Below are 11051 nucleotides of genomic sequence, written 5' to 3'. Positions count from 1 at the left end.
TTATGTAATTATCTATCTTTAAAAATATATATATACCCAGTTAGCCACATTTAATAATCGGTCCGACCTCACAAAAGTTTTCCATCGATCATCAGAATTATCTCTCTTTTAAAAAAACTTTGGAGTACTAGTATGGAATACCATTGAGCCTAGAAAAGGAAATTTGATTGTTTCCAAAAGAAAATAGCTTTAAATATCAATAGAATCTAGTCCTCCATTCGAGTCAATATCCCAACGATTGACTTCCTTTTGAATCCATTCTAAGTTCATCATGATAAATGTTTGAGGAGAAGTACTAAACACATGACACATGAAAAACAAAAATGGAAACATTCTCATATTTGATGAAAAGATTAGATGCAGTCAAGGTATGAGCTTAAGTTGCCAAATGATTCCAATTGCCGGTCTATACGACTCTATGGAACCTCCATTAGCATTTACTCATAAAAATGGAAAATTTAGTTGTATTATGCTTTATCAGAACATTGCCTTGTGCGTCTTGTTGTTCAAGTTTCAAACTGTGGAGTCAATTAATTAGAACTTGGCATGTAGCTACTCTCCATTGAAGTGGGTGCTTTCTATTGTAAGAAGTGTTTTTCCCTTCAACATCTGGATTTCCATAGGAAAGCTACCTCTCTTGCCCATGCCTCTGCTACTATCTAATGCACCATTGTTTACCAGTTGAAAATAAGATAACATTATGGACAAAATTGGGATTGATCAAGCAAAGCCTAACATGAAAAAGAAGGGGCATAATAGAGTTAACAAACAAGAAAAGAGGAGAAGGGGCACTATGTCATGCTGCACCAACTGTACGTGGAAGAAAATGGGCAACAGCTAGCCCATTCTTGTGCAGGTTTTGAGAACCCATTAACTTGGGAAGCCTAGTGAGCTAGGACAGACCAGTCACCTCAGCTTCAATCAGGCAAAGCATACGGTGGATGGCAGCAGCAATGTCATCGACTGTGGTCAGACTACACCCTTCCTCCACCTGCAAATCAACCGATGTGCCCTTTGAAATAACTGGAATAGGAAAGGAATCCGCAATTACAGGGAATCAAAATGATGTTGCACATCTTTTAGAAATCAATCCAAATGGCCATCTACTAAACAAAGACACTTGTGAGGTTGCCTTTAGTCACTGAGAACATAAGTTTAATATTGCATCACTGAAGTGATTATACTCCTGTGATATGCCACCGTTAGGTCCCATTGAGGTCCAATTCTTAGATTCAGATCATTTATCTTTTTTTTTTTTGAATTTCTTCTTCCCCTAAAATATTTTTGAAAGGTCATATGGTGGAAAGGGAGGAGTAATAATGGATGTCTAAAGATGTGACTCGCCTTCAGGATTCCAAGTGTGTCGTATCCATGAGGGACCATGATTGGGATTCAAGAATAGTATTGAATGCAGAAGAAAGTCTCATCTGACAATTGATACAGAACACAGGGAAGCATTGGAAAGAGGACACTGGGAAAAAGTACTAAATTACAAGCAAGCAGCTTTTCTCACTTTCCAGTCATGGTACAATGTTTGAAGCTTGGACCTGGTGGTTGGAGCAAAGAAGAATTACGAGAACAGAAAAAGTAAATTGTATTACTAGATCTGCCGTCTGCGTCCATGAGATTTCTGGACCACCAAGAACATGATCAAGGCAGTGTTTATTGCAGTGTCCCAGGACCATGATTAAGGCAACGATCAATTTATACCATGGTTATATATCTAAAGAGGGAGCTCCAATTATCTACAAAACCACTTAAAGCTATCGAGTTCTCAGCATTGTTGGGTTCACTCAAAATTAAGGGGCGGGAAAATCCTTCCTCTCCTAAGGAGTCTCAGCTCAGCTCACACATAGTAATCTTCCGATCCCGAGAACATAGAAACTTTCAAGTGCTTTTAAGCAAATGGCACAGTAAATAAAAGCACTTGAAAGTTTGCAACCTTTTGCTTCTAATCAAAATCAGAGGTAATTGTTGTGTTAAACCTTAAACGCTTGAAGGTACGCACCTTGATGCTAAGGGAGTAGAGGACCATTGAGTCGAGGGTGGTGGTGACACTGAGATGGAGTACGCTAAGCCCGAGGTTTTGAATCCCAGCCACCATCTTGAATAGCTGGCCGGGCCGTTGCGCCGAGAGCACTCGGACGCTCGCGTGCGTCTCTACCAAGATGACCTCAATGTCGGCCAACCCGGGCAGTGAAAGCCGAGTCTCCTGATCATGCACGGCGTGAAGCCAGGAGTACTGCGGAAACGAGAAGAAGTGAGCAAAGGGAGGCGAATTCGCGACCAGACCGTCGCCAGTACAGCTACTACTGCCGCCGCCGCGGCTGTTTCCGATGGCGGTGTTAGTATAGCTTTGTGCTCTTGCAGACTTGGATGTAGGATGTCGCCGAAGTGCTCTCTTCTGCGCTTCAAGGGATTGGAGAAACTGCTCAAGCTCCTTGATGAAATCAATGGCTCCTCCAACAATCGAAGCTTGGTCACCCTGAGAAACGCATCAAATTAGAACTCACGACGTTAGGCATTCTCACAATCGCAGTCTGTATTCCACATCCATCGATTGCAGAAGGAAGCAAAAAAATGTCGAATTTGGGCAAATGGCGACTTCGGAATCGTCCATACAGAGCGCAAATTGAAAAACAAACAAAACAAAAAACGAAGGTGGATATGAGACCGACCAGATTGCAAGAAAAAAAAAAACAAAAAAAGAGGAAACCCTACCCTTTGGACGTAGGACTCTGGCATCATGGCGCGCAGCACCGCAAGATGCTCGTTAATCTGGCGGCGACGGTTGCGTTCGACGGCGATGTGCGTCATCCGCTGGTTCTCTGCCTCCTCTTTGCTCTTGCACACCCTAGTGCGCCGCCAGCTGCGTTTCCCAGCTCCACCAGCACGCCTCGGCGGCTCCAATGCGAGAGGCAGGGAGGAAGGACAGACGCGAAGGCTCTCGAAGGGGAAGGCAGAGGGAGACGATGGCGCGGCGGAATAGGGGGAGCCATGGCTTGCGTCGTGAACAAGGAAGACGGCAAGGTCGGCGGAGGTAGCCAAGGCCGGCATCGTCATGGCAGTGGATTCTTCTTCTCCGAGCTCAACAACATTTGAAGGAGAGCAACGAGCTATTTAAAATTAGGTATACTTTACATTTTCTTCCACGTCCCAAATTAAAGTAAAAAAAGTTAATTTTTTTCTTATTTGAGTAATCTTGTATAGACATATAATAAAAGTCAATATATTAATAATTCAAATTTTATATTTTGACAATAATATTAATTTCATAAAAATTTAGAGCATTATAAACCTGTAGCTGAAATTATGACCACAAAATGATTTGCAAACAACAAATGCCTCAATAATCAAGAGTAATATGGGAATATGATATTTTTGGTGGAAAAAACAAGAGAGATTATTGTTGAAATTTTCCGAGATTATTAGAGTGTCTTTTGGTGTCTATAAATTATTAAAATAATAGAATAAAAAGGGCTGTATGTGACTTTCGGCTTCCTACGTGAATTGGATGGAAATTTTTTTTTTTTTTTTTTGCTTGTATAGATGTCTATAGCATTTTGCAATTATATAAAAATGTCAAAAGTGATTTCAAATTGGAGATTAATAATCAATTGAAAAGGAGATTTGATTAAAATAAAGATCAATATTATAAGAGAGTAGACAATTCCAAATAGACAAACAATAGGTATCCACTTATAGGTGTAACAAATAAATAAAAATGGTAAGAAGAAAATCAATGCATTAATAAAAATAATTTATATGGTTTAGAACCTTTATTTTTTACTTGCATATTTTATAAGTGATCCTTTAAAATCTCACTCCACTTTCTCCATTTTGAATTATTTCAAAGCTAAAGGAACTTCATGTAAAATTTGTATAGACCTTAAGCAATATACATGAAAAGCTATTAAAAAATATAGAGCTACAAAATGTTTGAGAATAATAGCATTTCAGTTGTTCACTCAAGGTCCCTTTGTCTCTCATTTTATTTTGCTCTCCAGACGACCATAGATTAATTCTAATAGTTGTTCTATGATGTAGTATGCATAGAGGGGAGGGGTATTTTAGTCATTTCACTGTAGCATCTCTTTTTAGGACACTATTCACGCGAAGGAAAAAGGGGCTACGTTTCCTTATTCGCCGTCACCATCTCTCCCTTTCTCCACACGACAGCGACCCAGGACAGACGACACCGCCGCCGGCGTCGCCTTCCCCCTCGTCGCCGGCGAACCACCACCCCCTCCTCTGCTTTCCCTCTCCTCTCGTCGGCAGAAGCCTTCTTCACCGCCACCTTCTCTCTTCTCCACACTACCACAACCAAGGAGGTGGCAACCTCTAAGCAGCCTTCTCCCTTCTCCCCGGCCAACGTCGCTGGACTCGCGCCGCCACCAATGCCAAGCACGCACAGCCATCTCCCCTTCTCCACGCCGACACCATCGCGAGTAGCCGCCTCCCTCTGCCTCGCCCCCGTCGCTTCCAACGATCGCCTGCTCCGGGCAGCTGCTTCTCGCGTATGATGACCCTGTGGCCGTCTCCAGCTGCTACCACCTCTTTTTTCCTCTTCTCTCTCCCTCTCCTATAACGGCCTCCACCGCCTCCGGCGGTTACTCCTCTAGCAGCCTCCGCTGCCTTCGGTGGTTACTACCTCAACCGGTCGCCCCTTTGTCTTTCAGCCAGCACCCTTGCTCCAACCAGCCGACACTTTCAACGCTGAGCTGGCCTTGCTAGCAACCAACACCAACAATCTGGTGTAGAACCTTCGCTGCCGGTGCATATTTGCCAAAGTCATACGCCTTCGGTGTTGGTCGGGCCTTTTAGTTTCCATTATTGTGCACTCCCGTAGTGCTTCAAGCCCTGATCGTTGATCAGGCCTCCAAGCCCTCACTGCCATGGCGCTTTGATCTGATTTGTCGTGTTTAGACCTCATGTCATTACTCCTATTTGACATGTGTATTGTTATCATATCCCATTTTGCGTGTCGATGTCATATCCAGGCCTGCGTGTCGATGTCATATTCTGGCCTGCGTATCGATATCATATCCCGGCCTACGTGCCGATATTATATCTCGGCCTACGTGTCAATGCTATATCCTGGCCTACGTGCAGCTATTATCTCCCGACTTGCATGTCGCCTATTGGATCCAGCCATGTCCGGCTCTATGTCGTCATATCCAGCTCTTCATCCTGTTCATAGTTATCTGCTCTTCTGGGTCACGATAACTCGAGCAGCATCCCGACCAGCTTACCGATCCACCTGAGGGCACCCCCTGGGCCAGGGTGCGTTCTCCGTACTCACTCTATATTCATTTCATTATTATACGTCTTAGTCTGTTACTTATATACTCGTTGGATCTGCCTCGAGTATCGGGATACCAGGGACCGGGGTGACCCAGTCATTGGCTGCGGGTAGCGTTGATTAGAGGACTTCTAACGAGTTGGTCAACAGAGAAGTCATCTCAACATACCCCCCCCCCCCTTCAAGACATCGCGATTCGGTCAACATTTCATCCACCTCACCCGGTGGTCCATTTGACTTAGATTCCGGACAGGATCAATTTGGTGTCGTTTGTGAGAATCTTCTCTACCTATTCTAGAACGTGAAGATGGATGACGTTGAGAGGTTCTCTGCCATTATCACAGTTCCGGAGGATCCTAACGAACATATTATGTTCTACCCTCACTCCACGGGTATTCGAGAGTCGAGAGATTGAGTTGAAGCTTCAGCTGGCCAACAAGTTAGTTTTGTTGGTGCAGTAAGAATCCGACGATCGAACCTCAGTTTTGATAATGGCAAAGGGATTCAAAGTTAAGACTCCTTGTTATCTAACGTGGTTAAATAAGGTTTCAGGAAAGTCCTAACTGCGGTTAGGCAAGGGAAAATCCTAAGGGAGGGGTAACCTTAGGTCCTAGGGGGTGGTAACCCTAGGTGAAGGAAAATCCTAAGGGGCGGCAACCTTAGGTCCTAGGGGGCGGTAACCCTAGGTGGAGGAAAACCCTAAGGGGCGGCAACCTTAGGTCCTAGGGGGTGGTAACCCTAGGTGGAGAAAAACCCTAAGGGGCGGTAACCCTAGGTTCTAGGGGGTGGTAACCCTAGGCAGAAAGTCCAGTCGGTCTGGAGGACCGGACTGGCATCAGGTAATCTCTCCTGAGGGGAGTAGGTGAGGACGCGTTCCCCGTAGAGGGAACAGTAGGCGTCGGGTCGACCTAGGGTTTCCGGTTGGAAACCCGAAGTCAGACTCGGATAGTCCGGAGACTATCATTATCACTTCTATTATGCTTTATGTGCTAACTTTGTGCTGCAGGGTATATTTGGGATTAATGTATCTTGCTGGGACCGAAGTGCAAAGGTTAACCTCGGATGAACAGTGTCCGAGGCGCCTCCATGGAGCTTGGAGGCGCCTCGGGTGCAAAAGCTGACCTGGCTGCGAAGCTTCAATGGAGGCGCCTTGAAGGGGGTTTAAGGCGCCTTGGAAGGCACCTTGAGCAGGGTTTGAGGCGCCTTAAGCAGATGAAGTTCGACCAGATCAAGTTTGATCCGTGCGGAAGAATCGGCAGCATGGAGGCGCCTTGAACAGCCTTCAAGGCGCCTTGAACACCCTTTATAAGGGGGTTTCGACCAGCACTTCATAACATCAAGTCTTAAGTGATTCAAGTGCTACGTGCTGCTCCAAACGACGTTCCGAAGTGCTGCTACTTGTGCCCGACGACCAGGAGCTCCGAATCTTCATTTCTTTGTCGTTGGTATAATTATTTAATGTCGTTTATTGTACTTCAACTTGTAATCTTTTATCAAGCTTATAGTTGTTGCCCACCGGAAGCAATTAAGGATCGCGGGCCTTCGAGTAGGAGTCGCCTTAGGCTCCGAACGAAGTAAACGACCGTGTCTCTGTGTTTGTGTTTATTTACATTTTCCGCTGCGTATTTTACTCCGATAGTTTTACGAATCGAATGAAATAGCCACGAGCGCTATTCACCCCCCCCCCCCCTCTAGCGCGGTCTCGATCCAACAAGTTTTCCATTATATTTTTCCCTGACTCCATGGGTATTCGGGAGTTAAGGGACCGAGACAAACCCTCAGCTGGTTGGCACAACTCCTCGATTAGGAACTAGTTTTTGATCCCTAACTCCACGGGTCTTGGGACGGAAGAACACTCAATAGATGGAACTCTACTTTGTCATTTGTCACGAAATCAACTTGTTCCTTTTTGATCCATAAATACTCCTCCTTCTCTACTTCGTGTTGGTCTTTGAGTACTACAAAATTGTATTTAATTATTAACAAAATTTTAAAGTCTATTTTGAAAAATACCTCCATTCACTTTTTTGATGTGTGCCCACAAGTGCACGGGTGGCGTCACGGTGAATTAGCTAAATGATCGACGATTGAGAGTTGCATGTTAAGCAAAGAGAAGTAAGATTAAGAAAGAGAAAGAGAGAGAAAGAGTATTGAGGAACATGGTTTGGGAGATGTTCTAGGGGTTCGGTTTCAATATGATGTTAATCAATGTATTATGGATTACCTATTGTCTATCCTCTATTCCTATTCACATATAGGAAGCTAGATTCATTACCGCTCTTCCTGCAGAGGTCATGCCGGAATGCTATCTTGATCCACATCTTATGCTATTAAATGAAAGTAATTCCTATGAAGTCTTGCAACGATATACCCTTGTTACTAGGGCCCCTTGGTTATAAATCATAAGAACATATTAACACTCAATAATCATAGAGATAAAAATAATAATTACGTCCAATTCTCTACTTCCTTGTGGAGAATTGCTTTTCCTTTCAAGGTAATGCTCTAGATGTCTAGAACCAGAATACCCTTGTCACTATGGCCCCTTGCTCATAAGATCTAGGGCATTCCCTCTTCGAGATTAACAGTTCTACACAAACATTCAATCAAACATGAGAGTTAAGTTAAATCACAATGCATACACATAAAATCAAATAGATACAAGGCATAGAAATATCCTATAGATTGGATTGTAGTAAATCCATGAGTTCTTACATCAATCCATATCACAATTACTCCCTTAATCCTAAAATAATATGTCTACTCCATGACATGGAGGAAAAAAATTCCAAAGACATTGGAATTAAAAGCATCAAGACCTAAACTAGAAGAAGAAGGGAGAAGAAGCTTATCCCATGCGTTGAGTAATCTTCGGATCCAATCCTTTGCTTCTAGAATCGATGAGATGATGAAAATAGCTTTAGATCATCAAATGAAGAGTGCAGAGAGTGTAGATCAGAATCAAGATGGATCTCTCAAAGGGAAAAACCTTCCTCCCTTAGAAAGGAGAAGAAACCCCCTTAAATAGTGCTGGGCACAGGCCTGGTACGGCCCGTGCCATGGCCATGTGGCATCCACATAGTCACCCTCTGCTTGGCCTCTAGTAAAGTGGCATGGTCGTGTGGATTCATACGGCCATGTACAACTCTACCTCTGAAAAATCCACACGACCGTGTGGAATCCACATGACCAGAGTCTGCTCCTTCTCTGGAAACCCACACGGCCGTGTGGATCCACATGACCAGGACTATCTTCTTCTCTGCTTCATTGCATGACCATATAGAATCACATTGCTAGGGTCTTCTCCACCTTTGGTAAGTAGCACGGTCGTGTGGATTCCACACAACCAAGCCCCTTTATCTTTGTTTGTTTTTTGAATCATCTACAAGCACCATTTTTGCTCCAAAAGCACCTCATGTTAATAGAAAAATACACAAAGAGGAGATTTTTGACAAAAAAGAGTAATTATACTGAAGATATGATAAGAGGTGTACAAATACATAGAACAAACGTAAATAAAGTACGTGAATGTGTGTCAAAATATGTATAAAAGTATATATAATCTACGCACATCACACCCCCAAACTTGAACCTTTACTTGTCGTCAAGTAAAATGCCACAATCTAGATTCATGTGCTCCTATAATTCATGATAATCCCTAGTGCACTTACCTAACTTTGTTAACTAGTTCCATTTGTGAGCATAATTATGGAGTAATATAAGTATGACCTAAGCATAAGTCCTTATGCACAGTGCAATTAATGACCCAAGTTTTTCAAGTTTCAATCTCTATTCTAGTCAAGTCATATCTAATTGAGTTCTTTATGTTCCCGGTTGTAAAATGCCGAAAAAAATGGTGAATAATGATAAGGGAATTTTTCGAAATTTTTAGAAATTTTCTGGGAATTTTTCGAAGCTCGTATGGACGAGTTTACGGGGATAAAAACGGGGCCCGGGAAAGCCTGTTTAGGCTACCAATTTAAGTGAGGAAAAGTTGATTTTTATTTATTTACTTTTCGTTTCTTATTTCTTTTCTCCCTCATTTTTTTTTATTTCCTCGCGTGCCATTCTTCTTCTCCTCCGCCGAATTCACCCGTGCCCTAACCTCCTAGCGTCGGCGGTACCTCTTCCTCTCCGATCGAACGCCGGCCAAGCTTCTTCTTCCCCTCTCTTCCTCCTCGCCAGCGTTTGAGCAAGAACCGCCAGATCCCTCTCCTCTCATCGCGCCGCACACCTTCGCCCTCCTCTGCGCGCCGTCGGCCGACCAAGCCAGTGCTGGTCCTCATTTCCGACAAGCCACAGCCGCCGAGCCACCAGTGCCGATTCCCCTCTTATTTGTGCTGATGCCCCTCCCTGGGCTCGCGACACCGCCGCCCTTTCTCCCGATCGCCGACGTGAAGAGGCGACTAGGGTTCCAAGGATCTTTGATTTTCCTTTTCTTGCTGTGATAGAAGTCTCGATTGAAGGTAAGTTTGGGTGTTCTTGACATACTTGTTGTCTTTGGGGATTTTTCTTTTTTTTTTTCGATTTTGGCTTATGAAGGGTTGTCGGATTCGTTGCACGGTTTCAAGGTTGAGTGCAGGATGGTTAGAGATGCCCTGCCGAATTGAGTTTCCGAGATTGAGATTTATTCCTGTTTTGTATATGGATCTCTTCTAGGTTTAGATTTCTTTGATTGATTTTGGATTTAAGCGAATTAGTCTTAAATTTTGTTCCACTGGTTACTATCGAATTGGGAATAGTTTTAATGGATTTGGTGTATTGTTGGATGCTAACTAAGTGTCTCCTGTTGTTAGGGAATTAGTTTGTAGATAATTCTTGGTTTTGATGTTGAAATTGTTCATACTGGATTCTTAAAGAATATGGCATTGAACACCTGAATGGATGTTTTGTTGTTCCCTAGGTAGTTGTCGACAGAAGCTTTAGGGCAATGAGGTGGATTTCCAGCAGCCACCTTGTTTATGGCTGTGAGTTTGAGGTATGTTGTAGGAATTTGATATATTTTGTAGTTAGGTTCATGTGTAGTAATTTTGATAAGTGATGTTGATGAATTAGGTTTATGTATCGAATTGGAGATAAATTGGATTGCTAGATGGTTAGATTGATCAGGGTTTTACCCTAATTTAGCCTTAAGGATTTTATTTAGCTATACATTTGAGTTGGCTAAATAAAATATATTTGTATTGGTGACACAGGACTCTGATTTGAGACGAGCAATTCGACGTTGGACTTGACTGGATTGGACCTGCTATTTGAGGCGGGTACCTCTTGACTTATCTTTTATGATATTGTCATTTGGATATGCATAGTATTTTATAGCTACAAGCAATGATCATGTTGTTTTTGGTATGTCTCAGTTTGATACCCATAGCATGTTCTGTTTGGTCGCTTGTTATGTATCCATGTTTATACTTCATGATTCTTACTATGAGTACTTTAGTTCCTAGAGTAAGTGGCATACCATGATTTACTGAGTTTAGGACTAGACTCTGGATTTTTATTATCTGACATGTGTATCTATATTTTTATATCATACCTGATCTGTGTATCTAGACCTTTTGCTTTGATCCATGTACATTATTGGTACATATTTTATGGAGGTGGATATGTTCAGGACCTAGGTTGTTATACTATAGAGGACCTGTATACCCTAGATCTGTGGATTTGACTTACTTGTACTAGGGTACACATTTATATATATATATATATATATGTGGATTTGGTTCAGGATATTGTCATGCTTAGTTTC

General features: G+C 42.9%; 1 protein-coding gene and 1 long non-coding RNA gene across 2 annotated transcripts; one reads left to right on the top strand and one right to left on the bottom strand.

Moving 5' to 3' along the window:
• Window positions 1-681: 681 nt before the first annotated feature.
• Window positions 682-3104, bottom strand: LOC121977587 (transcription factor bHLH96-like). Its single transcript, XM_042530075.1, has 3 exons — window positions 2722-3104; window positions 2009-2485; window positions 682-991 (listed from the first exon to the last, which is right to left on the bottom strand). The coding sequence occupies exons 1-3, from the start codon at window positions 3061-3063 to the stop codon at window positions 893-895; spliced, it is 918 nt and encodes a 305-aa protein (XP_042386009.1). The 5' UTR covers window positions 3064-3104; the 3' UTR covers window positions 682-892.
• A 6600-nt stretch (window positions 3105-9704) lies between these two features.
• LOC121977586 lies at window positions 9705-10659 on the top strand. Its single transcript, XR_006110948.1, has 3 exons — window positions 9705-9768; window positions 10206-10280; window positions 10498-10659. It is a non-coding gene; the product is annotated as an uncharacterized LOC121977586 (long non-coding RNA).
• Window positions 10660-11051: the final 392 nt, after the last annotated feature.

The sequence above is a fragment of the Zingiber officinale genome, chromosome 4B (genome assembly GCF_018446385.1).
Source record: "Zingiber officinale cultivar Zhangliang chromosome 4B, Zo_v1.1, whole genome shotgun sequence".
Classification (NCBI taxonomy): domain Eukaryota; kingdom Viridiplantae; phylum Streptophyta; class Magnoliopsida; order Zingiberales; family Zingiberaceae; genus Zingiber; species Zingiber officinale.
The sequence above is the reverse complement of the archived record's forward strand: the minus strand, read 5'-3'. Positions and strand labels throughout refer to the sequence as shown.

Bases quoted from the DNA above. Each gene is read 5' to 3' on its own strand.
- LOC121977587 (XM_042530075.1), bottom strand. From the start codon at position 3,063: ATGACGATGCCGGCCTTGGCTACCTCCGCCGACCTTGCCGTCTTCCTT. The intron at 2,486-2,721 runs GTAGGGTTTCCT...TGCGTTTCTCAG, and splicing joins CAGAGTCCTACGTCCAAAGG to GGTGACCAAGCTTCGATTGT. The intron at 992-2,008 runs GTGCGTACCTTC...GTTGATTTGCAG, and splicing joins TCTACTCCCTTAGCATCAAG to GTGGAGGAAGGGTGTAGTCT.